Consider the following 27,418-nt stretch of genomic DNA (forward strand, 5'->3'; position numbering starts at 1 on the left):
CGTTTGTAGGGTTACTGAAGTTGGGCTAGCTGGTATATAATGATGTGCTACGTGACCGCTAGCGACACAGCTATGTTAGCATAATATAAACAAGCTAACCTTTTTTCCACTCGATAAAAGTTAACATGAGTGTTCTCGGTGGTCAGAAACAAATGTAATCGCATGGCAGGATGCTGTAAAAGGACCAAACTTCAGCCAGGAGAACAACTGAGATAATCCATCCACAATACGAGGTTAGTCATTCATATACTGCTGCATGGGCTGGGCTGTAGTTACATCCTAGGGTTTTAAAAACTGAGCTTAAATAAATGATTAGTGGTAATAAAAGCCGAGGGAGGTCAACAGGGATCACTGACTGTTTTAGGAGCTTTTTGAGATCAAATAGAAGAAAATACAAAACATTAAACATGTTAACAACACAAAAGCCATATTAAACGCAGAGTACTTTAGACCCGGAAGTAGGATTCGTCGCGTCATCACTGAACAACCGGATAGCTAGGTTTCATTTGACGTAGACTTGACGTCGACGTAAAGCGCGAAATTTGACTGGCGGTCGGAAGTGAAAAAGATAAGCGCAAAATCACAGACAGACAGTACGCAAAATGCCTATGTCCTGTTGTGTTTACGGATGCTCCAGTAGGTCGACCAGAGAAACTAATAAACGGTATTTTAGGGTACCAAAAATAGCCCAACGAAGAGGAGAAAAATGGAAAATTCTAACCGAAAAACGTAGGAAAAAATGGATTTTAAATTTACGTTTACAGTCGGGAGGAGCAGAGTCTGCCAATGCCCGTGTCTGCAGCGACCACTTCGTCAGAGGTAATGTTATGTTTGCAAACGAACTTATTAGCATTAGGTTGTCGTTAAATTCTCGTTTACTTAGTGCTTTTAAGTTAGTAGTCTAATATTGACTTGATTGGGACTATAGGCTGCCCAAGTGCTTTGGATGACGAAGAGTCGGAGGACTGGGCTCCGACGGTCAATCTCGGCTACGAACGAAAACCCAGATCGGAATCAGTTCTCAAACGAGAGAAAAGAATGAAGCTTAAGGCAGAACAGCATCGATGTGCAGAGGCGATTTTGGATATGCAACAGACGGCTGAGAGCCCGGATTTGAGCCTAGTGACAGTGGAGAACAGGCTACTAACCCTGCCATACAATTGCAATGAGCTGCAATCACTTCTCCATCCTCCTTTGCAATTACCCAAGTCTTCAGAGGTGTCTCGTTAGACCGCTGAGAATGGTTTACCTTGAAACAAACAACTGTCACTCTAACGAAGTCCTAAGGATGTGGCATGTTTGTTGACGTTAAAGCCGCTACCGCTAACTGTTAGCGTGTTTAAGATAAAGCAATATAAGAACAAACACTCACCCTTGCAAACACCAAACTGTATCCATCACGGAGACGTTTTGTTCCAAGGTTGTGGACCCACCCGCTGACAAAAAAATTGTACGCCTCCAGACTCTTGAAAGCTTTCATTTGCTGCCTAGTGTAGTAAGAAGTCTGGAGGACCAAGTAGTTGGTGATATCCACAGCCTCGATAGTAGGCAAATCCTTTACTTCTGTGGTGTATTCGGACATTTTCAAAGAATACGGATCACGTCCGATATATTTTTTAACTATCTGTTTATATCTCTCCCGAGAAACGGGGTCTAAAGTTGCACAATAGCTGCTCTCCTGACTCTCCACAGTGTCCTCCATGTTTACTTCCGCCCTCCACTCAAAAATCGCGCTGCCTCCGCACGTCATCAGAACCACGTGACCGCAACCCAACTATTCCATGAAAGGAGCGTGCTGACGTCTTATTTCGGCGCCCGTTGGAAATGTTTTTAATAGCCTTAGCCGTCTATATCCGACGATCAACTTATTCTGTCTTACTTTAAATCAAACGCTGAAGTCGTACCCAGACTTGGAATGTAAAATTTGTAATCTGTATGAAAGTCAAATGACTTCCGCGATTATATGTGCGATAAACATCCTCACCAGACCTCTTAAAGGTAAGTGGACTGTTTTACAGCGTTAATCTAAATAAACGCATGTATTCCGGAAGCACATCGGTTAAGTACATTGAATAATATAAAGCAAATATTTTAGCTGTCTTAACTTTTGCCTTTGGTCTCACAGTCGGTAGAGAACGTCTTTGGTTTAAGATAAGATAACCTTTATTAGTCCCACACGTGGGAAATTTGTTTTGTCACAGCAGGAAGTGGACAGTGCAAAAGTTATGACGCAAAAATTAGAATACAATAAGAATAAATACAGTACACAGCTGTACAGAATAGAATAAAATAATATACTATATACAGTAGAATAAAATAGAATAAAAATATACAATAAGATAAAAATAGAATACGAATGCTATATACAACTGAGTAAAAATACAACGATGCCAGAAAAGATTATTGCACTTAGTGTTATTGCACATGTGTGGATGTGTGTGTTTGTTTCTGGCTACAGCTGGTGATTTGTCAAAAAACAAACAAAAAAACAAAACAAAAACGAAAAAACCCCCAAGTTGATTTATAATTTTTAATTTATTCTCCAATACCTGCTTATATAATTATGATTATGATTCTGGAAGCTAAACGCTTCAAAACATCGTACCCCTAAAAGTAAAAAAGGATGACAGATGTACTTGAGGACACTTTTAATGTGTATATTATGATGTTTAGAGAAAACAAGCCCAATTATTATATATTGTTGTAGGATCTACCTTACAATATAAAGCGACTTGAGATGACTGATGTTGTGATTTGGTACTGTATTAATAAAACGGAATTGAATTGAATTGAATATTTTTCTCTCATTAAAAAAGGTTTATAGTGTTGTATAGAAGTTTTGTGTAGTGTGATGTTCTGTGTGTCTGCAGAGGTATCTGCACATGAGGCTCAACTGTCACATCAGGAGGTCCTTCTGGCAGCTCTGCGGGCCAACTGGGCCCATCTCCTGGAGCAACTTCAAAGGGAGAGCAACTTTGAGGTTGTGAAGAGGCTAAGGGAGGAGGTTAAGGCAACAGCAGATTGGTTCTGTGTGGATACAGATGATGCCACATGGGCTTTTGTCCAGGAATGCCTCCTGCTGCTACTCACGTTATCACGTCACCTTTCTGATGAACTGGAGCGTTTCCAACAGGATCAATCTTGCTTGGCACCAAAAAGTCGTACCCCTGAGATGGCCCCACCTTTAGCCCCTGACATCCTCAGCATCACCCAGCAGAAGACAATCGGAGCTGCTCTGCAGTTTGTGGTTTGTCTGGGGCTCTGCCCATACTTGGCCCCTGGAGTGGGTGTCCCACTAGGACGGAGGTCAGCTTTTGGAGCCATGGTGGAAAAACTAGTCCATGTGGGCCCGGTGTCTGGAATGGCACGCCGCCTTCTTACCACCACTAAGGTCCTGTTGGAGCTGGCAGAGTTATCGTCTCTTGCCACACTCGTGTTCACCCGATATCTGGGAGACATTATTGCAGCAATATGCCAGCTGGGATACATGCCACACCACAAGGATGAAAAGGTAATTATTGTTCTCACTGTCAGGATTATTTTTGCACAAATTGAAATGTCAGGGAATAATGACGTAACTGACTTAATAGTGGGGTAGGCAGGGTGGGAGATGGGTTTTTGTTTTTAATTTTTGAGACCCAGCAGTCTCTTTGGAAGATACTGTTTTAATTTTCTTTCGTTCTTCTTGAATGTTTTTTTTTTTTTAATGCAGCTGCTCAGTGCTGAGGAATGTCAAACATGTAAGGAGACCCTCAAGACCCTCCTTGGAAAAGTGTACCAGCCGATTGTCATCAAAGAGCTCCTTATTCTCCAAGGAGGAGCCAAACAGGTGATAATGACGGCATGGTTTTTATTTGACAAATATAAATTTGTGCTGCTGGATGGTGATTTGTTTGCTTGAAATCACCCCAAAGTTTAGACAAACTTCATCAAGGCTTATTGTTCTGATTTCCTCATTGGATCAATTCATTTGGGCTGCTGTGTAGGTCATGTTTTTTAATCTTATTCAATCTTTGTAAGCCTGTTTGTTTTTCACATAATAATAAAGATTTTACTTCAGAGGTCTCACTTTAGATGTCTCCTTCCTTTCAGTCTGGTCCAATTCAGAGCTCCAGTGGTTGCAGCTGCAGGGCTCCAGCTTGGCTGAGGCGTCTGTGTGGTCAGCTGCTGTCTGAGCGACTGATGCAGCCCAGTGGTGTGCAGGCTGTTATCAGAGCAATTCTGGAGGGTGGCACAGGTGAGAAGTGTAATTGCAGCCAGCATGTACAGTATTTTGAAAAGAATTAGCACATCATGAAGAAGTGGAAATGTTGTGGTTGGTGTATCACCAGCTTGTGATCACTAATTCATCTATGAAATCTGAATCATATAAAATGCTGCCAGAAGATAATGTGAGCTCTAGAAACAAGTACAAAGTCCACAGACCAGTGGGTGATGCCAATTGTGCCAATATATGTCTGTGGTTCCAACCAAATAGACGCACTGTTTCTGTCCTGTTTCAGGGGGTGAGTCAGACTGGAGGAAATGCGATGCTGTGGCAAAGATCCTCATTGCCTGCCCTCAGCAGTCTGCCTCAGCTGACGCCTACTTCAGACACATCTGCCCTCAGGTCATCCCCTGTGTTTGTGGAGAGTACATCACAATGACAGTCACCTGTGTTACACAACCTTAATCAGTATTTGACTGATCCTTACCTTTATCCTAACCATAAGCTAAAACTAACGCTGTCCTTATGGACTCCTTCTTGCTTTAACCAGTTTTCTTTATTCATTTTTCTGTCTAGTTTATATACTCTTTACATTTCTTGTTTAAATAAATCAGCTTGCTTGCTGTTTGTGTTGTTTTCCAGATCCTTGAACTCCTGCACTTCAAAGACAAGCTGACATCCCGTCAATTCCAGCTTGTGGCCACCAGGGCGGTGATCTTTATGGTGCAAGAAAGATCTAGCTTTGCCGAAAAGTACCTTCTCAGCCCTCTGCTTGCTGCACTGCACCATTGCACCACTATCCCCAGTCAGTAACACAACCATCTTCATCTCTACGTCATAATATGACAAGATAAAAAAAAAAATATATATATATATATATATATATATATATATATATATATATATATATATATATATATATATATATATATATATATATATATACAGAGGTGTGGACTCGAGTCACATGACTTGGACTCGAGTCAGACTCGAGTCATTAATTTTATGACTTTAGACTTGACTTGAAAAAATGTTCTAAGACTTGTGACTTGACTTGGACTTTTACACCAATGACTTGGGACTTGAATTGGACTTGAACCGGTTTACTTGAAAAGACTTGATATTTTACCCCAAATATAAAATTTAACATGCATATTATATAGAGATTGAAAATGTGACGTCATTCACGGGTAGAACCGCAAAGGATTCTGGGAACTCGTGGCAAGCGGTAGTAGCGCACGCAGGCTTTCAATTAAAATCAGTCACACAGCGATAAAAAGAAACACAAAAATGTCAAGAAGCTGTTGTATTATTAACTGCAATAGCCGGTCGCATGACAGCCACGGGAAGCCGACGGGTAAAGAGATCGGTTGTTATCGGATTACGTCGTTGAAGAGAAATTGTTCGAGCCATGTTTCCGAAGTAAGACGCGACGGATGGCCTGGTTTGCAGCCATTCAAAGATCAAATATAACGTCCCAGAACCCTCCAGCTCACAGGTTAGTCTGCTCCAAGCATTTACACGAAGGTCAGTGTCTTTTAGTAGTTAATACGTCATTTTCATAACATAATTAGTGATATAGGTTACAAGCAAGTCTGGCGCTGAACAGAAATTGTCGCGCTATGCTCCTTTGTTTATTGTGCATAAATAGTAAATTATCCTGACACAATATTGCGTTTCGCTTCTGTTATTGTGGTACATTGACAAAAACATATACTTTTATTCACAGGATAAAACAGGTTTTTTGTATCACTAATTGCCCAGTACGATTACAGCATACAGTATTATTGTCACTGCTACATTTCTGTGATGCTACCAGAAATTATTTCCACTACTAATTAATTACCGTTGAGCTCAAAGGTCCTATTAATAAACAGTTAATGAATGTGTATTTATGACGACGATTTGTGAGACTGGTAAACTTATGATACGTACGATGGTCTTTCGTTCTACACGGTGCATTTCAAGGTCCTGCACCCATCCGTCGGTAAACTGTACCTGGGCTTGTTGCAGTGACCTGAAGTTACTAAACTTCATGAGTGTATGCACTCACTCCAAGAACCGTATGATTATAAATATGCATATAAATATGCTACAATGAGATAGCTGACTTCATCTAACTAGCAAATGTTTTCCAGGCTACGTTGGTGATACAGTTTTTTTTTATGTGTATGATATTTTTGTCATGCGATTTTAAAGCTGGTCCTACAACCGCATCCAAGAATAACATGCAGCTTATCTCAGAACTGTCGGTGAAAATTATTCTTGGAGCTAGGTTTAATTGAGCTGCATTTTAAAGAGGTGCAATTTCACAATTTGTGTATATTTTCTAAGTTCACTATTTTGTCATGTGTTGAGAAAAACACAGATTTAAAAATTACATGGTCTAATATTTACATTTAGCATAACTGCAACATTATTTTTTCGTTGTTTTTTTTTTAAAGACTCGAAAGGACTTGAAATTCAAAGTTTCAGACTTGTGACTTGACTCGGACTTTTACACCAGTGACTTGAGACTCGACTCTGACTTGCCTGACATTACTTGAGACTTGACTTGAGACTTGAGGATAAAGACTTGAGACTTACTTGAGACTTGCAAAACAATGACTTGGTCCCACCTCTGTATATATATATATATATATATATATATATATATATATATATATATATATATATATATATATATATATATATTGGGGGGGGGGGGGGGGGGGTTAATACCCAACATACTTCTCTGAAAGGTTCTGCAAATTCTCTCCTGGAGCCTTAAAAGGTTGATTCTGTTCATCTGGACGTAGTGTTTTTAGTGGGAGAAACGTTTAGTCGCTCATCCAAGTTACTGAATGTTTCTCCCATTGAAAACGCTACGTCCAGATGAACAGAATCAGCCTTTTGGGATTTACTTCCCTGGATGATTGAGCATGCATCAAGACTTCCCTTCTGGAATTTTATATATGTAATAAACTGTAATTTGGCATCTTAAAAAAAAAAAAAGTGCTGTCTTGGTACACAGTAAACAATAGTTGTATTTTATCATGAAAGTTTTGATTTGCTTAAAGAACACACTGGTGGATTAACCATTATAGAAACATCCAACATTTGTTAATACCAAAAATTCCAACACTATTAACTTAGGCCACCTGTGGCATAAAGCTCACATTGGGTTGGTAGTCTTATACATTTGTTAAGTAATGCACATGACTACGATATATGCTAACAACTAAAGCCAGTATCAAAAGGTGAGTTTGACTGAGGATGAGGATTTACTTTGTGTAATTCATGTAGGAAGATGTCCAGGCTGTGTTGTCAGCACTTTGCATCAGCTGTGGTTTAAAAGTGCTTTATAAATAAAGGTGGATGGATGGATGAGCAGTATATGGATGATAAATCAGTTTATGTGCATTTTTCCAGGTGAGTGTGATTCCCAAACTGCTGTGGAAGAGTCAGAACTGACACAGTGTGTGGAAGATGTATACAAGGTGAGGACGCAAGGTCTTTACAGACATGTAAAAGCAGGAATGTAAGAGGAGTGAATTTCTTTCATCTAACAGAGCTCTTTGGGAAGGATGTGTCCGGCATTGAGGATGTTGGTGGAGTAGAATAGGGCCATCAAGATGATCTCTGAATGTGCCATCCAGCATCTTCCTAATAACTAGGTCCAGTGTATTCCATTTTTTTTAGCCAGCCTACTCATGCTGCATTATTGTATTGCCTCTTCCTATTCTTCTGCTTTAATCCAGCTGAACTGTGGTCTTTGAGTAACCTGCGTTTGAGTTTCATTGAATTGTTGTTGCAGTTGAGTCAGACATGTCTTCTCAGTGGCGTTGAAGTAGCATAGAAAAAAGTGCTTGTGCGAGTGGGTGAATGAGGCAAGTTGTAAAGCGCTGTGAGTGCTCAGAGTAGAAAAGTGTGATTATAAGAACCAGCGTATTTACCATTTACGAAGACCACAGATTAACTTTTGTAACAGTATCTAGTGAAAACTGCAGAACTTGAATAAATTGATTTGAATGAAATGTCATTAAAAAAGAACCATCAGCTGATTTCATGCCTGTACCTGCAGCTTGTGGCTTTGATAAACAGAATTCTTTCACAGGGTGAATCCTGGTCGTGCTGTTTACTTGATGCTTGTCTTGTGTCTCCTGTTGCTGCCAGGTCTGCATGGTTGAAAACACTCCCTCAGCTTCTCTTCTCAGAGCTCTAGAAGAAGTTCTTCCTGTTATCTTCACACTCTTCTGTTTTACCAAGAAGAATGTTTCTCACCTCCGGTAAACATTTTCTGTTTTTAGCTGCGATTTAACTTCGTTTCATTCTTCAGCTTCTTTTTTCATCAGTTTGTGTATTTAAATGCATTCATGCCTTAGAGCAGCGGTCCCCAATCTTTTTTGCGGTGCCGAAAAAAAATAAGTTTTATGCATAACACATGTGAAAAGACCCAGGAAAACCGAGTTAACCATAAACCCGATAATAAAATAACGCTAAAAAAACGATAAAACCCTGAAAAGCATGCATTTCACACCTGAGCCTCAACGCTCGCGGCCCGGTACCAAACGACTCCGTGGCCCGGGGGTTGGGGACCGCTGCCTTCGAGTGTGTAATGGATGTGGCTACAATAATATTACCCTTTGCCGTGTGGATCACTGCTAATTGGTTGGATACTTTGACCAACACTTTTTTTTCTAAACCTGAGTTGACCATTTTGGAAGAAAGGGTTGAAGGATTCAGTTTTGGTCTTAGTGTAATCACAATTAAAATGCTGCTCAACAAACATTTTTAGTCACTAATTTTGTTGGAAAAGTTAAACTGATACTGGATGTAGAACACAGTAATTACCTGTGTGCGCTCTGTGCTCCACAGCGCCCCCTGTCAGGAGATCTTGCTGTGGTACTTGACCCACGCTGAGATGTCTGCAGCCTTGTCAATGCTGAGGCAGCTTTCAGGCCTCCAGAGAGGGAAGAACCAGGTGGCAGCAAACTTCCACTTCACTGCTGGCAGTGAAGGAGGGGCCAGGCTCAGCTGCAGAGAGAGCTGCAGGTAATGATGTTAAACATACAGATGACAGATCCTAAGTATTAAAAACCTTAATTTAAAGTAAAAAATAAAAGCACAGCAATGTAAAAATGTTACATTACAAGTAAAATGTTCAAGTTTTACAAGTTAAGTGTTTATTAATACATCTTTAATGACATGCAAAAATCTGAATTTGGTTTTCGTCTGATCCACAAGGTGTCGACAGTATACAAACAACAAGAAGCAGTCGAACAGCACAAAGCTGACAGGCAGTGTTTAGTTTTAAGGGAATATTGTTTTATTTTGCTTTCAAACATCGTGCACAAATAGATAATGAACATTTGGTATTAATTGGTAAATAACTGTACATGAACCACTTGAGCTTGTTATATAATTTTATACTATAGTATATTTCTAACTAACTAGGCAGCTTATTCTTTCAATGCAAACACAGGCAGTATTTGGCCTTGCAGAAGAGGTCAGAGGTCCAAAGTAATATAATATTTAGAATCTCATTATATTGTTCCCTATATGCTTACATAAGTTGTCAATATGAAGAATTAAGCATTAAGAAACATAGTTTGCCTCTGTATTTGAAAATCGCATATCATCTCATAAGGGAGATGATTTAAAAATGGGGCAAGTTAGAATAATGAGGGATGTATGTGTGTGATCACTTATGACTGGTTGTATTTAACCAAACATTAATGGGGCGTCCAAAAAAACATAATGCTTAAGCAGAGTAGTATATTAAATATGTTCTTTCTGATGCTGTTTCCCAGTGATGAAGATGATGAGATGTATGAGAGACTGTCAGGGGACCAGTGGAGAGTGGAGTGTCTGATGCACCTGCTGGCTGAGCTCAAAGACTGTGATCTGCCAGGAGACTTTTTCCTTGACCTGCTGCAGGTAAACAGGGATGCACGAGGATAGACTGCTGACCTATGATGGTCAAAAGTGAGGGTTACTTCCAGCATTCAATCATTACCTCTCAGTCTTAAATGACTGATGAAATATTATCATCACCCTGCCAGGTGGAAACCCAAGTTTGTGAATGCAATAACTTGATAACAAGGCAACATAGGATTTTGAAATTCATACCGTAGGTGCATCTGCTAAAAATCTTTGAGCTTGAAATTAAGTGACCTCGACTTCAAGGTGACCTCTGACCTTGACCTCAAAGCCCCCACTCCTAGGACCCCACCAAGATGGACCAGTCAACGATCCAAGTCAACTCTTACATGTCCTCCAATTTCCTGATTCCTGATTTCCTGAAAGAATAATGAATCTAATTAGTTGAACAACCAAATATTGCAGTGAAAATCAGAACAAAATGTTTTAATTTGCTTTATTTATATTATTTTTTTGGCCATTTTCATTTAAATATGGATCAGTTTTAAAAGAACTGAACCACATAAATAGTGCTTATGTGAGCTTTCATCAGCCTCAGTAGAAATTGATCATTTTATGTAGTTATGATTGGGAATTGGAGTGTTTTATGTCTAGATTATATTACAGTGTTTGCTCTGTGACAGAAAGCAACCTCAGATAACTTTGCTCCTTCTGTAGGAGCTCACCAGCTGGGCCGTTGCAGATGAAGAAACAAAGGATGAAGAAGAGGTTGACATGTCGGCCATGACGCTGCTGGAAGTGGAGCAGCAGCTAATGGGTCGAGCTGAGAAACAAGCCCAAAGACTGGCTTTGCTTCATGTACTGGCTACGATGGTTGAGTCCCTGCAGCACGCTCATCTCCTGAGAAAAACAACACAGGTGAGTGGAGACATACAGAAACGCATGAAATTAGTCTTAAAAGGTACACAGATCTGATGTGATCCAGAGGTGTAAAGTATGACAATGATTGTGTATATATTTTGAGCAGAAATGAGTGTACCAGTCCATACACTAAAAGAGGGCAAGTTAAACACATGTAGCAGTATTTTACAATTGCTTATGTGAAAATGTTAACGTTGATAATTTACACACACATTTTTAAGGTCAATGTCAAAAATCAGATTATTTCTGCTCTCAAAACTCTTCTTGTGCATGCAGATGTCTTTAAAAAATAAATACATTTCTGACATTCTTTTTGCTCATTTAAGGATTCTTAAATATGTGTGCACGATACACACAGGTCACATGTGTAGATGGGGTTTGAGGCTCCTCAATGTTTCAGTAATATAATGTTTGTTCAAGTACTAGTAGGAAACGGGGAATTCAACTTCCTGTGAATTCCTGTTTTTCTAAATAAGCAGAACGACTGATCACCCCTCTACTAGAAAACATACATTTACCACTACCAATATTTTACTCCATCTCTGTCACCTGTATAATCTGTCACTATTAACTTTTTTTTTTATTGCTCAGTATTAGTGTATCAATCCAAGCATGCGTGTGTGAGTACTCAAAATGTAAACACTAATCACCGTACACATTTTAAAATCTTAGTTTATCCTTGTGAATCTTTTTTTACACGTGTAAACCTTTGTTTTTACTAATTTCGCTCTATACAAGATTTGTGAGTGGAGATAATGAGATCTTATGCAGCACTCCATCACTTTGCTTCTTGCTCAGACAGACCTTACTCACCTTGGGGTCGTTTTCCTGCTGAAAAATTAATGATTTTCCCAGTAAGATCAAAGCTGTGCTGCAGCATGTTGTGGTAGCCATGCTGGTTAAATGTCACCTTGAATTCTCAAATAAAGCTTCTGGTCTGGACCTTCTGGACCAAACACAACATTTATACAGCAAGCCATTACCAGATTGGATTTGAATTGATTCGATATATGTAATTTAGTTTCTCCTAGACAGAAGGAACAGAATGGATGTCTTCAGTGTCATTTTTCCTAAAGCAGATGACTTCAGTTTTGCACTGTCACTGTCAGTTGACGGCACAAGTGGAGGGCTGTTACTGGTTTTGGAGCAGTTGGGACTTTAATGCATCGTTCTTCGTGCAATCGAACCGAAAGCAATATTAATATGTGCAGTCCTCAAAGTTGTAGACACAAAACCTGAAATCAGATGAAAGGACACATTTATTACCCATCAGTTTCTGGAGTTCACATTTTTGGACCTCACCACACTTACCATGTTAGTTTTTGGAGGCCGTGCTTGGATGAGAAGATAGAGGGCTAAATTACTGGTCAATGCTGAGAAGCTTGGTTATCAAGATGCATCCACACACTGCACAGGTGCAACACACAGACACTCATTTCTGCTCATTTGTACTAAGTGAAAGGCTAAAAAATACTATAACTTTATTTCCCAACAGTGAAGCATAAACTTCTTAGAAGTTTCAAAGAAAAGGAAAAAATTTAAAAATAATCCATCTAAATTTTTCAGCTTTGGGTATAAATTCTAGTACTTCATTAGTATGCTATTTATGATAGTATTTGTTACAATCATATACACCTATGCTTGCTAATATCTTAGCACTTCACCCTTTTCAAATGAATTTTGTCACTTCAGTTTTTCAAATTGCTTTTGTTGTTTTTAGTCTTTCTACATTTGCCTCCCTGATGTTTCATCACTGAGCAACTGACCCCTGTCTGGGTTTGTTATAGGTTGTGGACTTTATGATGTCTCTGCTCCAGAGGGCCTGTGCGGGCCTGGATCTGACCGCTGGGCTGAATGCTGGCAGTGCAGCAGAGAGCCAGACACTGAGAATGGGGATGGGTCTGGTGTCTGCGCTGTTGTCTGAGCCTCAGGTATGCACAAGTGACTGATAACTCCATTCTGCTGCATGTGGCTCTTTCACGTTCAGTTCATAATGTTCTGTAGTTTCATTTTTTGTAGCTTTGATTATACATTATATTTGTACAATAACAGAGTATCTGCAGGTCTTGAGCATTAATTTTGCTCAAGACAGCAGCTTCAGTTAAATTTCAAAGGTCATTTTCTATGTGTTTTTATAGACGGCTACAGTTGGTAGTTGTTTGTTATTTTGGGGGGTTTTAAGAAAGGTTTTTAATTACCTCCAACCATAAAAGGTGATGTAGGAGCTTCAAATTGTTAATCTGGGCATATCTACTAAATATCTCAGATGAGTCTAAATCTCAGTGACCTCAACCTCTCAGAGGTCACTTTTTCCTGAAAATCTAATGAATGCAATAACTTGAGAAAAAGGAGATAAAGAATTTTGAATTGATACCATAGGTGTGTCTTCTAAGAGGCTGAGAGGTAGCACCGGTGGTCGCCAGTAATTTTAAGTCATTCTAAACCTGTGATGTTCATATGTTGACTTTGTTTTACAAAATGCATCCCTCTATTTCTTGCTGCTTATCTGCTATCATGCCTCACATAACACTAGATAGCTTTTTAAAAAAAACATTTAGAATTTTTATTTAAGGAACGTTTTGAGACTCTGAGGATGTACATATGCCTGTTATATGGAGATCTAATCAGGTAGTATAATTCCAGCTTTAGCTATTATGTACTTCTGTGTACATGTGCAAACAATTTGAAATCTGTTTTTTGAAGAACATTAAAGCAACATTAAAAACAAAGTTTTAGAACTTTAACACACTTTATAACAGTAAATGCATAACAGAAACTCTCAAGAAACCCTTACATTTGACTTTACAGTTCAGTGTGGAGGACTACTTGTCGATGTCAAAGCTGCTGCCACCTCTGGAGATACTCTCTCAGCAGCATCCTGACGTGATTATTCAGGAGCTAGCGTCCAACCTGAGAGCGGTCATTGCCACTCACGGGGCGTACCGCCCTGACAGCAGCAGTGAGGCTATCTCTGTCACTGACGCACCGCCCCCCAGAAACCATAAAACAGCTGTAAAAAATGTAGTGAAAGGTGAAGCAAACGACTCACATAAACCTGCCCAAAGCCATGAAAGACTTACAGCATCTTCTGGAGGGTCAGGAATAAGTCCAGGATGTGAAGGACAGATCTCTGGCTCCAGTGACTCTTGCCCTCCTTCCAAGCCCATCTCTGACTGGCTGATAGAGGCATGTGACCCAGACGTGCCAACAAGAGCGTACGCCCTGAGGGTACTGACACAAATGGTGCAACATAGAAAGCCAGAGGCCATCCAGGCGCAGGAGAAAATCCTGACGGTAAGTTACCTGGTAGCTGCTCTGTTTGTTTGTTTTTTTGTTTTAAATATGTTTTGGCTTTTTTGGTGTTTTCATTTTTTTTGTTCTGTTCTTTTTCTTTTTTTTTTAACTTAGGCTTTTCTTTTCTTTTTGTTTGTCAAGTTGAGTAGATGTTATGTTCTTCACATTTGCAAGTCCTGTATAAATTAAAATTATAAATTAAATTTTTAGGTAGAGAAATTTGATTCAAGTACTTTATTTCAAAATAAATTAAATGATTATCCACACATATAATATACAGGAGTTGGTGTGGCCTGTGTAGAGCGGGTGAGATACTGAAGCGTTAGTTGCTCCCAGTGTGTTCATCTTAGTGTGACAGTATGTCAGTGTTAAATAGAAAAAACATTTAGACATTAAATAGAAAATCATTATATAAGAACCAGTATCATTACCATTTGCAGCACTGTACAAAGGTCTTCAGCTACCCCTCATTTCTGTATATATTTTGCTAGGAGGATCTTAAGGCCATCTTAAAGCTATCTGTTACATTGTTAAAGCAATGATCATACTGCAGATTATATTATGCTGGTAAAATACTTTTGTTCATCCCCACAAACTGCGTCCAGCAATTTATTAAAAGTTGTTTAAACTGGTCACGAGCTGTGGGTAGTGACCGAAAGTACGAGATTGTGGATACAATCGGCAGAAATGAGCTTCTTCTGAAGGGTGGCTGGTCTCTCTTTTAGAGAGAGGGTGAGAAGTTCAGCCATCCGGGAGGGGCTCAGAGTAGAGCCGCTGCTCCTCCACATTGAAAGAAGCCAGTTGAGGTGGTTCTGGCATCTGACAAGGATGCCTCCTGGGTGAGGTGTTCTGGGCATGTCCCACCAGGAGGAGGCCCTGGGGCAGACCCAGGACACACTGGAGAGATTATATCACTCCATAAGACCTGTTATGCCCCCCATGGTGTACTAGTTAACACTTTCACTTGGCAAGTGAAAGGTCACTGCTTTGATGTCAGGAAGGGCATCCAGCTTGAAGCTTTGCCAAATCATGCAGGGGAGCAGCTAACGTAGCTTTTACTCCAAAAAACCAGTTGTCACTGATTCTCAGCCCAGTTCTTGAGTAATTTAGCGTACCATAGCTTTTCCTCCCAGTTTCCCTCTCTATGGTTAATAATGGCTTCTTGACATCTACTCTTCCATTGAGCCCATTTCTGTTTAGGCTTTTGTGAACAGCGCTCAAGTCTGTGTCAAGTTTTAGATGGATTTTTTTTCTTTTCCATGTTCATCTGGTGTATTTTTTTTTTGGCACACATACAATAAAATCTGTCACAGTGTGTTATTGTTTCAAAAAAAAAAATGTGAGCACTGGCAATATCTTTGTCTCTTGAGACTTCTATAATAAATGAGGGAGCTGAAGCTCTTTGAGACAGCTCAAAAGAGCTTTGAGCTCTTGGGGCTTGTTAAGATGGTAAGAGAAGATACCAACTAATGTATTATTCTATTTGATCAGAAGCCCATCCCCTTCAACCATCCTTCAGCAAAACCCCCCTTTATTGATTTTTCTGCCTTGTCACACAGTTGAGTTTTCTAGAGGTCACTTTTCATGTGTACTGTCCTTTCTCCTTATTTTAACTGAAACTACAGTTTAAAAAAAAAAAAAAGTTGTTTGTTTGATTGATGTATGGAGTGGTGTGTATTCTTCTTGGCTCTGCTGTTTGTATGTGTTTTGATGTTGTGTGTGTTTTTTACACAGTAGACCATGTGGTTATAAATCATGCTGATGGTCTATTTTTCTCCAGCTCTTCTTAGAAAGCCTGGAGCATGTAGACTCATTTGTCTACCTGTCAGCCATTCAAGGTAATCTAGTGATTCATCCCAATGTTGATGAAGTATTCAGATGCTGCTGATGATTGATGGACTTGTTATAAACCGTCTTTAGGTCTGGCTGCATTGGCTGATTCCTACCCTGACAAAATACTGGAACGGCTCCTAAAAGACTTCCAACATGGACCCTCCCTCCTTTCCTCCAACAAAGAGCGCTCCGTGGAAACCCGCCTTAAAGTGGGAGAGGTCCTGATGAGGACAAGCAGGGCCATGGGTGAGCATCATCAGATTCAACTTAACAGTTATGCTGTGATGTTACTTTGTTGTTGTTGCTTCTGTTTCATGTCTGTCAGTGCTGTGTGCTCTTGTGTGTTGAATCAGGATCTGAACGCACTGTTGTGACAACATTGCTTTTTTCTCTGATGAGCTCTATAGACTCTCTATAAACTCATCTTATTTCTGTATATATAAAAAAGAAAATAGGTCAAAAGACAAGAATAGCAAGACAGAGCACAAGTGGAAAAACACAATGTGTCTCTAATAGAGATGGACCGATCGGATATTACGTATCGGTACCGGTCTGATACTGACCTAAATTACTGGATCGGATATCGGAGAGAAATAAAAAATGTAATCCGATCCATTAAATATCACAAAAGCACCTCAGAAGACTTGCGACATGGCGTAACTCGGCTCATAACCGTAGCACGTCGGAGCAGTGTGCATCACGTGATAGAGCGGCTGTGGCTTGCCAGATCTCTCGGCGGTCTGGTTGAGCATTTGTAGCCTCGCTACCAGCCCGGCATTTCATCTCCGAGGAAGTGATCCCAAAGAGAAGTAAAGCAAGTGTGTCAGTTCATCTCTGAATGTTTGTAAAGCATTCCTGCGTTAAGCTTAACAACCGATATATGGAGCGACTGCCTCTTCTCTCACCCTCCCTCTCCTGTTGCTACTTCAATCATGAAACCGATCAATGATCAGCTGATTGGCTTTTCTGTCGCGAGTCCGTGTCTCTTGTTTGTTTTTTGGCCCAGTTTGCGCCAGAAAGAGGAAACCAGCGGCTGAACAACAGCAGCACGTTTAAACTTGATAATCTGTTGTTAGAATTTATTTATTATTACTTTCTACTCGAGGATCTTTTTCTACGTAGCTGACGCCGGTCACTGTGCAGGGGCGGATCTAGCAAAGTTTAGCCAGGGGGGCCGATAGGGCATAAACAGGGAAAAGGGGGCACAAAGACATACTTTTCTTTCTTATTCTCATTTAAAATGTCTAGCTTTTAATAAATTATCTGAATCTTACACCCAGTTTAGTTAGGTTGTTTAATATTTCTGCTAAGTACTCTTTAAAATACCAGAATAGGGAGGATGGTGCAGGTTTAAGTTTATTAGCTTGATCAGTGTTGCTGAACTATGAAACATTTTGGGTGCAGTGTATTTTTTGAATACAGGTATAACAGAATAGCTTTAGTGTTTTGTTTTTTAAAACTTCACTATGAACTTATACACAATGCAGCAAGATATTAGAAAAACTGCTTTATTGATTAAAAATACACTATATTGGATTCATATCGGTATCAGCAGATATCCAAATTTATGATATCGGTATCGGACATAAAAAAGTGGTATTGTGCCATCTCTAGTCTCTAACTGCTGCACCTATAAGAAAACGCATACAAGAACGCAGCAGCTGACCACAATCTTGTGTGTGTGTGTGTGTGTGTGTGTGTGTGTGTGTGTGTGTGTGTGTGTGTGTGTGTCACACCAATTATACTTGGTAATGATGGAAGAAGAAGCCACACTAACTGTGTCTAGGAGCCAGAGGCAGACAGAGACCCAGGAGACCTGAGCCATCTGCAGCCTCCAGACTATGAAAAATCTTATTTAAAATTAGAATGAAATGGTTTATATGGTGTATATATCTTAAGGCATAAAATGTACCTGTACTCGACCTCTTTGACATTAATAATAGGCAAGTTTTTGTGTTGCTGAAGACCGATGGTAATTAATATTAACAATAATTCACTTGTCATGTACGTCTTTATTGGCTTGTAAAAGTAGCTTTTATTTTATTTTAGTTCACATTTTTAATGCAATTTAATGAATACAATATTTTATATTATTTCACTTTTAATCTTAATAATCTTGTGAAATCCTTGAAACATGGTCTAGTACACCCATGCCCCCCTTTAGACTCGCCCCTGTTATGCAGAATAGGACAGCTGCCATCAGCCTTCAATAAGCTGTATAATTTAAACATGCTCTCAGATTAAGTTAACAGTTCATCAGCATATTTTAAAACATCTGGAGGCTTACTGCAGATTTTTCACTGTGTAAAACAAACGGTGTGGATGGAGCTCGTGCTAGCTTTTTCCCAGTAAAGGTTTGAAAGGTGGTTACGGGAGCAGCGCTGCTGCCTGAGCTCAGTGTGTCGGTAACGGCTCTGCCTCTTTGCTCTTCACAGTGTGTAAACAGACTCTGGCTCCACGTTAAACTACACCAGCATCATTATCACTGCTGCTGTTGTGTTATCAGGTTTCTAATAATTGCTTCTGAATATTTTTGTATCACAGGTCTGTTTTTAGTTGCAAATGTGGGTGACACTCTTGCATTTACATCGTTTAACACAACGATCAGGTGTGTTGACCCAGGGTGATATCTAAAACCTGCAGGACACCGGCCCTTGAGACCTGGAGTTGCCCACCCCTGCCTTAAATGAAACATCGAAGAAAATAATTTCTGACAAGAATTTTTTATAATAGAATTTCTCGATGAATCGTTGCAGCCCTAGATGTAATATTCGATTTAGTCATAATCAACATACTCAAAAAGCTGTACAAAACAGGAAATGACATTTTCACACCAAAAAGTGCTGACCAAAGAGCTAGCCACCTGACACGTTGGTAAAACATGGCACGTCTGCATGGTGTGCTGTGTGTCCTTAAAAAACGGAGGAAACTTGACAAGTGAAGGGTAAAAGAAGTGTCACGTCTAAAAGCCATCCACAGCAGATAAACAATATCTGAATATCATGACCTTAAGAAACGGGTAAAAAAGTGACTACTTTGTTGTAGTCATCACAGCCACACAAAAACCACAGTGCACGCTTGTTTTCTTTGCAGATCCCCATCAGAAGGAACCCTGTGTATAAAAATCTTTCCTGACAGAACCCCCCCCACCCCACTCTGTTTTACTGTGCCAGATTGCCATCGTACCACTTCTCTGGGACAATTAGATGGTTTATATCCTTGCTGAGAGATTGGATCGAGATTCAGTTTGTTGCACAGGCACCCAGAGAGCTCCTCTGTTTGGCTAAAATGCTCCCACAAGACTGGCCAAGATTTGGCTTTTGCCAGGCCATCGTTTTTAAGTAAGAAAGTTCTCTTAATTGACTCGCCTGGTTGAGCAAATGTTTAATAAATGAATGTTTGGTTTGCTAACTGTGACTGGCTTAATGGCCTTGCACAGTCCTGTGAACTCTCATAGTAACCAGTGATAGGACATGTACTGAAAGGGAAGAGCTCTGAACCAGCTGCTGTTCTCAAAACATGATGTTTATCAGGATGTACAGGAAGAGGACGTGCAGATGTATTTGTTGGAGTGCATCAGTTTTGCCAGCTTTACCAATGTTGAATATTAATGTGTGTAGTTGAGACACACACTGATACAAGTATGGACTCTAAAACAGCATTTCTCTTTCATGGAGTCTGTTAAAGCAAGTTGTGACCGGCTAGTGAAAGATGGAAATAAAGTGAGAGCAGCTGAGCTGAAAAAAGGCTATTGTAGAACAAGCTAACATCATTAAGGTGCAAGGTGTCTGTTTCTGGATAAGACAAATCTAACTGGCTCTGAACTCTACATCATAACTTGTGACGTAACCAGAAACCCCTTTGACCCTGTTCAGTTACTTTACTTGGGCTCCCACTTTGTGATTGAGTGGTTCTGAAATGCTTTCACTTTGCTGTAATACTGATTACAGTAAATCGTGGAATATCTAGAAGGAAAAAAATGTACAAATTGACTGTTTCAGTGGTGGCATCCTATTACAGTACCATGCCTGAATTCCTTTACAATTAGCCCACTCTTTAACAAATGTTTTTAAAGGCAGACCGCATGACTAAGTGCTTAATTTTTATACATCTGGAAATACCTGGAATCAAATATTAAGAGGTCATCCCAGTACTTTTGTCCATATATTGTATTTTCCACAGAAGATGACTACAATCACCTAGAGAACCACAGACATGACATCCTCTGATAAATGGTCAGTTTTATGGAGCCTTAGATCTAACCTGTCTGCTTGATGTTTCTCCTTTAGGAGAACTAGCTCCCCACCTTGGCCGTCCTCTGGTGGGCATCTTCCTGCGAGAATCCAGAGACCCTGACCAAAGCATCCGGGCTAGCAGTCTGTCCAACTTGGGGGAAATCTGTCAGAGACTGGACTATTCCCTGGGGTCACTAGCTCAAGAGGTAGGGTTAACCAATAGACAATAGAAAATAAACACATTAACATTTCTAAGAACCCATTAAGCAAAAAACAGGTTATTGTTAGAGTATAAATTAAATGGCATGAAATTCTAGAGGCTTCATCTGACTCCTGTTGCTCAGGAGGTAGAGCGGGTTGTCTACTGATCAGAAGTTTGGTGGATCGATCCCAGGCTGCTCCAGTGTGCGTGCCAGATATTCTTGGGCTAAACCCCATGTTGCTCTCTGCTGCATCCATCGAGTATGAACGTCTGTGAATGTTAGATAGAAAAGCATGATTCTTGTATGAATGGGTGCTTTGAGTGCTCCTGGAGAGTAGAAAAGAGAGAGAACTCTCAGTCCAGTCACCAAATCAAACAAACAGCTGTACAGCTTCAACTGACAAAAATAAAACCAACAAGATTTTACAAATAAACATTTTACAGCATTATATAACTCATGCCTCATACAGGACAACCGATGGAACAATGTAAACACAGGACAATAATTTACAATAGAAACAGTGAAAAGATAATTAGTAAAATAATTGAGTTGAACAAGTGGGTTTTCAAGAACTTTGGTTTAACTTCACTCTGTAAACTGGCTGACATGTTGGTTCCATGCTGCAGCCAGCTGGCATGAATGAGCCACCTCTGTATATGTCTGCAGCACACAAACAGATCTCACTCTAAATATACTGAATGTTTGTCCTGAGATGCACAGCTCAGCTCTATAGTGACTAACTCTTTGTAATTTTTCAATGTTGTTAAATTAACAGACTTCATGTCTGTAATATTACATAGATACTGAAATGAAAACTGCAAAACTCACAAAAATACTGAAAATACACCAGTTCTTTCAACCAGGCTGCAAGGCTGCAATAACCAACCAGATGTATTCGTGATTATTTTGGTTTGGTAGGTAATATTTTGAGAGTAGTTTGAGAGTAAACCACGTGAAAACAAAAATGTCAAAAACCATTGCTATTCTCTATAAAACAAAGCATGTCCTGAACAAAAAATCATTATACACACTTTATTGTACTCTGTTGCTTCCATATATGACTTACTGTCTGGAGATATGGGGTAATGCATATAAAATGAACACTCTTCATATTTTCAAGTTACAAAAAAGAGCTATAAGAATTATAAACCAATCAAACTATATAGAACCAACTAACATTTTGTTTATTAATCTGAATACCCTGAAATTTTATGATTTAGTTGAATATAAAATGGCACAGATAATGTATAAAGCACAAAATAACTTGCTTTGCCCCAGAAGCTGTTCAAAGTCAGAAAGAGTCAATATGACTTAAGGGGAACAGATTTCTTTAAAAAAAACAAGATAAGGACAAATATAAAGCAGAGATGTGTTTCTGTTAGAGTAGTTAACCTGTGGAATAGTTATGACAGTGATTTAAAAAGGTGTAGTTCATTTTCCTTGTTTAAAAACATGTTTAAAAATAGAGTAATAGAAAAATATATAAATCAAGAATGAAAAGAGCAAAAAGGAGAAAAAAAATAACCTCTTGATTCTTTTGCTTTGATGTAGTTACTTATCTAAGGTGGAAAGTTTTTTTTTCTTTGTTTTTTTTTGTTTGTTTGTTTGTTTGTTTGTTGGTTTGTTTGTTTGTTTGTTTGGTTTTTGCTTTGTTTTATTATTTTCTTCAAGCCCTGTGTACAGGAGCTGCATACAAAAAGATATTTTGTGAAAAGGGTTGGCGTAATAAGCAAATGCTTCAGCCAATACCTTTTGATTAGCCTTGTCTCATGCTTTCTTTCTTTATGGTAGATTTTTGTTCTGTTTTCACTGTTTGTTTGTTTTTTCACTGTTTTCACTGAGATTTGAATTTGAATGCTAATCAATAAAATCAAAAATCAAATCAAAAGTTACAGCAGCTCTGTGCAAGATAAAGATGGTAGGTATTTAAAATAAATCAAACTGCACTAAGTCCAATTGGGAAAATAATTTTCTGTGTTTCTGAAATGTGAGACTCCATGCTTCCACAGTTATCTACAGTTGTGTTATCTGTGCTTGTTAGTTTAAAGCATTATTAACTGTTATTATCTGTCGTGGATACACTTTGTACAAATATAATTCCCCATAAATTGGGACACTTGTGTAAAATAGGAACAGATACATTGGACAAGGAATGCAATATTTTACATTTGACTCTTTCATGAAAAATAACTCAATTCATATTTGATGACAACAGCATGACTAAAAAAAAGTTGGGACAGGTGCAGCAAAACGCTGGAAAAGTGCTAAAAAGAACATCTTGCATGCTGTTTTTGTGCAGATTAGCTCCTGTCTGACGTCACTGATAAAGACGGAGAAGGAGGCAGAGGTGAGGAGAGCTGCTGTCCACGTTATTGCGTCGCTGCTCCGTGGTCTTGGGGACAAAAGCACACAGGTACACTCTCACAGCTCACTGGGTATTTTTAAAAATGTCTTCGGAAGCACTGGATTCAGTTTTCTAAACCTAATGCCAGAAGACCTTAAGATGAGATGTTACTTCATATTTGGTAGGTGTATTACTGGGGACCCGCGTAAGGTGCTATTGTGAATAAATGTTTTATTGAATGTTCTATTATTGTGACATTAACACAGTTCCATAAGGGGTGTTTCTGACAGTGCTGGGCTGTTTTTACAGACAACAGGCACAAGACACGTTTTTTTGTTTTCTTTTGTTTTTTCCATGTTTGACTGCGTGCAATTTGCAGTAAATTGTGTGCCTTAAACTTTTTAATTAACATTTACGTGACTCATTTAAATATTTTTCTCCTAAAAGTGAAACACTTGCAAATGTGCAAATACGCTTCAGTTTGAGGTCAGGCTGTTAGCTTTTTCTAATATTTACATTTAAGTGTGACAAACATGCCAAAAAATAGGAGATCAGGAAGGGGGCAAACACTTTTCCATGTTTTGTAGTCCATTTTCTCCACATCCTGCATATTGTCATTTCAACATCCGGACATCATGTTGTTAATGAGAGACTAATGTAAGGTCGTTTTTATTCTCGGCACGCTCTTTTCGTTTCCTAAGTCCTTTTCAAATTTCCTACCCACTTTTGCTTGACCTCGATGCCGTTTTCATCAATGACGTTTTTATCGAGGTCAAGGAAAAGAGGTGGGGAAGAGGAGGAGGTACATTTGGAGTGCACCAGGCAGAGGAGAGATAAAAATAAAATCCAGTGAAGTCGCACAGAGAGGACTGAGGGACCATGACGTAAAACTTATTTCTTTAGCCACTTTCGCTCTGTCTTTTTAGCTGTAAGTGGTTCTTCATTGTTGTCTACCTGAACTGAAATGGAAAAATCCGTCTATTAGCCTTAATGTTAGGTTTTGTAGGTGTATGCATGGTGAATGAGAACTATGTGGAGAATAGACTGAGTCAGCTACACAGGTGATTCACTAGACCAGCAAGCTGGTTAGCAACTAAGTCCAGGGAAAACCGTGAAAGCAGGGAAACAGTCAGAGAACTAACTAGAAATATCTCAGGATGAAACAACAAAAGCACACCAAAGAGTCCTGGGGTCTGTTTCTTACACAGAACCCCCCACCCCCACCTAGCAACCCATAAGACCCAATCAGCACAGTACATCCTTACAGTTCCTCTGTCTATGGCCAAACTGATCAAAGCCATGAAATAGAGCTAATAATAATAGGCTGGTGGTTTTAAAGCTGTAGTAGCTGCTGCTAATTGTATGTAAAAAGCTGGCTCAGGTGTTATATAGCTTTTAATCACCTGTCATGACCCCAGTGAAGTGGCTAGCTGTTTGACTTAGTCCAGGTTGTATAATTACTGGAACAGCTGGAGAATGGTGACACCAGCTGCACAGCACTAATGACACACAGTGACATTATTGGAAGACAAGACTGGGAAGAAACCAGAAGGACTGTTTAACCCCCCTCACCTCCCCCAACGACAGAATCCATTTGAAATCTGGAACATTATTTTTTTTTAATCATAGTTTTCAAGGTAAATTAGAAATACTAAATGCTGTGTTCCTACTTTATTTAATCAGACCCTAAACCAAATTATAACAATAACTATATCTATCTAAAATTCCAGATTTTATGTAAACTGGTTCCCACTTTATGTAAAAATGGGTTGTGCTGATTAAACTACTTTAAGCAACTTTCCAAGGCAGCAGTTGCCTTACAGTATAAGGGTCTGGATTCAGGGCAATTATCAATTGGTAATATAACTGGAAACAATATATTTTGGTCAATGTTGAGACCAACAAATAAAGTTTTCCTTGGCTTTGAATTTGACGATACTTTAAATAATGTCTAATAGAAAAAAGCAAAAAAGGCAACTAAAATAAACATGCTAAAGCTCGGTAAATATGAATGAACAATAGTTGAAGTACAAATAAAAAATGAATGTAGTTCAGTTAAGCAGACTTTTTATTAAGTAACCAATTACTATTATGCTTTTTTTTTTTTTTTTTTTTTTAAGTGTATGGGAGGATAAGGAGTGTTTTGAGTCATATTGTATGAAATGTACTTGGTAGCAAACTCAGCACCCCCACATTTGTGTCACTTTAGTGTCACCTTTTCCAAAGTTTCATTAGTGTCTGTCTCCTCCAGGTTCTCAGTGATGTTTTGTTGGACCTGTACCGAGCTCTCAAATGGGTGGTTAACTCTGACCTGGATGAGGTATCCGTGCTTCATGCCCACCTGGCTCTGGAGGAGCTTGACGACATAATGAGGAGGTTCATCTTCCCTGAGCAGAAGCTGGAGAAGAAGATTGTCGTCCTACCATAGAACTAATTTCCGTGGGCTCTTTGCACTACAATTTATGCCTCCGTGTAATGTGGATTAAGTCTTCAGAAATGTGGTTGACCACAAAGAGCAGAAAATCCTACATCCATGCATACCAAGGACTGTGACCTAGTGTACCACCCTATTCCACAATAAATTTTTAAGCATATTTTCTGTGATTTGTGATTTGAAATATGAAAAATATTTTAACTTTAGATTTATGTGAATTAAATACTGTAATAATACTGACTTTAATATATATTAATGTTGAATAATAATCCCAAAAAGGTTGATTCGGTTCATCTGTATGTAGCGTTTTCAGTGGGAGAAATGTTTCGTCACTCGTCCAAGTGACTTCTTCAGTCTCCGCTGACTGCAGGTTTCCCCAACCTTATAAACAGTACATTTGCACAGTGAGTGAAACTAGCACCCTTTAATGAACAATGGACTGTGAGGTCAGTTCATTGATCATTAATATGCAAATTGTCATGACCACTGATTAACAACCATTGATCAATGGCCATGAGTACAATTTACACAGAGTTGGTATTGTAAGAACGTGAAAAGACCCTTTGTCTGTATGATCAACTCGGTCACCTATAACAGCTCAAAGTTTTTGGCTTCGATCCTCAACCCCTTGGTAGGCAGCTCTAAACACCACCACCCACTACAAACGCTACAACCAGATGAACAGAATCTACTTTTTGGGATTTCCTTATGATTGAGCACGCATGAAGATGTTAAATAATATTCATATTGTATACCACAAAAACTATAAAACTTTAAGCCCAAAGAAAACCTCATGCCACAGTACTGCCCTGAACTTCTGCACATTATCACACATCACACATTTGCACTTCTCTCCACTTCACTACCACGGGCCTTTCTAAAGTATGGGAGGCAATTATCCTAAACAAAAAAAATTACATTGAGATTGTCAAAGAAGAAATTTGCAAGAGAGGAAGAATCCAAATTCTGATTGAAATATGCTACAATTACATGGTAATAAAATAATTCAAATCAATTTTTTAAAATGGCGCCAAATCACAACAACAGTTGTCTCAAGGTGCTTTATATTGTAAGGTAAAGACTCTACAATGATAGAAAGAAAACAGAAAACCCCAACAATCATATGACCCCCTATGAGCAAACGCTTTGACAGCAGTGGGATGGGCGAGACAGTGTGCGGGGTTATGTTATATGTTAGTATAGCCAACTAAAACAACACATTCTCACTCCCGAGGTGTAATATTTTACGCTAGGTGACAATAAAACATATCTCTGTCCTGAGACCTTGTGGAACTCAAACAGGTTTTAATCTGATTTTGCTTCCTGAAAGATCTCATCACCTGCAACAGTCACAGGCAGTGTGCAAAATATATGTAGAGCAAAATACACACTTCTCTGTTTATGTGGATTATACTTTTGTAATAATGGATTGTTATTACACAATGAATAGTTTGTGGAATAGAATTAATTTCCCAATGAACCTCCTCAAATTAGACACAATTAGACACAGTGGGGCTGGTTCAGTGTCAGGAGTGTGGGTATGGGGAGACGGGAGTGGGACAGCTAAGCCTGAGCCTGTGTTTGTCTGTTTGGCCCCGCACCACGTTGTCACATAAATGATTTAGTGCAGGGGTGTCAAACTCAAATACACAGTGGGCCAAAATTCAAAACTGAAACAAAGTCGCAGGCTAAGGTTAATATTTATTGAAATATATTTATTCCTCCAGATATAAGAATGAATCTTTTCTTATAGACTCAAACACGTTTTGCTGAAAAACTGAATATGGAACAAGCAAAGCTTAATACTAAACAATATATATATTAGCTGTATAACACCAGTAGGCCAGCTCTAATAGTAATTTGGTATGGCTTCGCGGGCCAAATGTAATTAGGCTGCGGGCCAAATTTGGCCCACGGGCCAGAGTTTGACACCTATGATTTAGTGTATGGAAAGTAAAGCAGTTTCCTTCATGTGGACTTCTCTATGAGTTTAATCTCCACCTGTCTCTCTTTTGTTCTTTGAATCTAACTTGTAACTTTGCACAGAGCTATCCTCCAATCTTACCGCTCAGCGTCAGTCCGGAG

At 39.2% G+C, this 27,418-nt stretch overlaps 1 protein-coding gene across 2 annotated transcripts; it reads left to right on the forward strand.

Annotated features, from left to right (window-relative positions):
• Positions 1 to 575: 575 nt before the first annotated feature.
• Positions 576 to 25,493, forward strand: tango6 (transport and golgi organization 6 homolog (Drosophila)). 2 transcript variants are annotated; one of them, XM_080303734.1, is made up of 18 exons: positions 576 to 819; positions 2,871 to 3,511; positions 3,713 to 3,829; positions 4,093 to 4,237; positions 4,503 to 4,609; positions 4,850 to 5,012; positions 7,619 to 7,686; positions 8,363 to 8,475; positions 9,065 to 9,241; positions 10,000 to 10,126; positions 10,787 to 10,987; positions 12,778 to 12,921; positions 13,799 to 14,284; positions 16,065 to 16,122; positions 16,205 to 16,363; positions 20,407 to 20,558; positions 22,855 to 22,968; positions 25,151 to 25,493. In XM_080303734.1, the coding sequence occupies exons 1-18, from the start codon at positions 603 to 605 to the stop codon at positions 25,325 to 25,327; spliced, it is 3,366 nt and encodes a 1,121-aa protein (XP_080159860.1). In that variant the 5' UTR covers positions 576 to 602; the 3' UTR covers positions 25,328 to 25,493. The 2 variants fall into 2 exon arrangements, with proteins under 2 accessions (XP_080159860.1, XP_026030655.2); XM_026174870.2 differs by lacking the exon at positions 576 to 819 and adding an exon at positions 1,812 to 1,998.
• Positions 25,494 to 27,418: the final 1,925 nt, after the last annotated feature.

The sequence above is a fragment of the Astatotilapia calliptera genome, chromosome 7, assembly GCF_964374335.1.
Source record: "Astatotilapia calliptera chromosome 7, fAstCal68.1, whole genome shotgun sequence".
NCBI classification, from domain to species: domain Eukaryota; kingdom Metazoa; phylum Chordata; class Actinopteri; order Cichliformes; family Cichlidae; genus Astatotilapia; species Astatotilapia calliptera.

Coding starts and splice junctions, on each gene's coding strand:
- tango6 (XM_080303734.1), top strand. CDS start 603: ATGCCTATGTCCTGTTGTGTTTACGGATGCTCCAGTAGGTCGACCAGA. Junction 820..2,870: donor CAGCGACCACTTCGTCAGAG/GTAATGTTATGT, acceptor GTGTGTCTGCAG/AGGTATCTGCACATGAGGCT. Junction 12,922..13,798: donor CGCTGTTGTCTGAGCCTCAG/GTATGCACAAGT, acceptor TTGACTTTACAG/TTCAGTGTGGAGGACTACTT.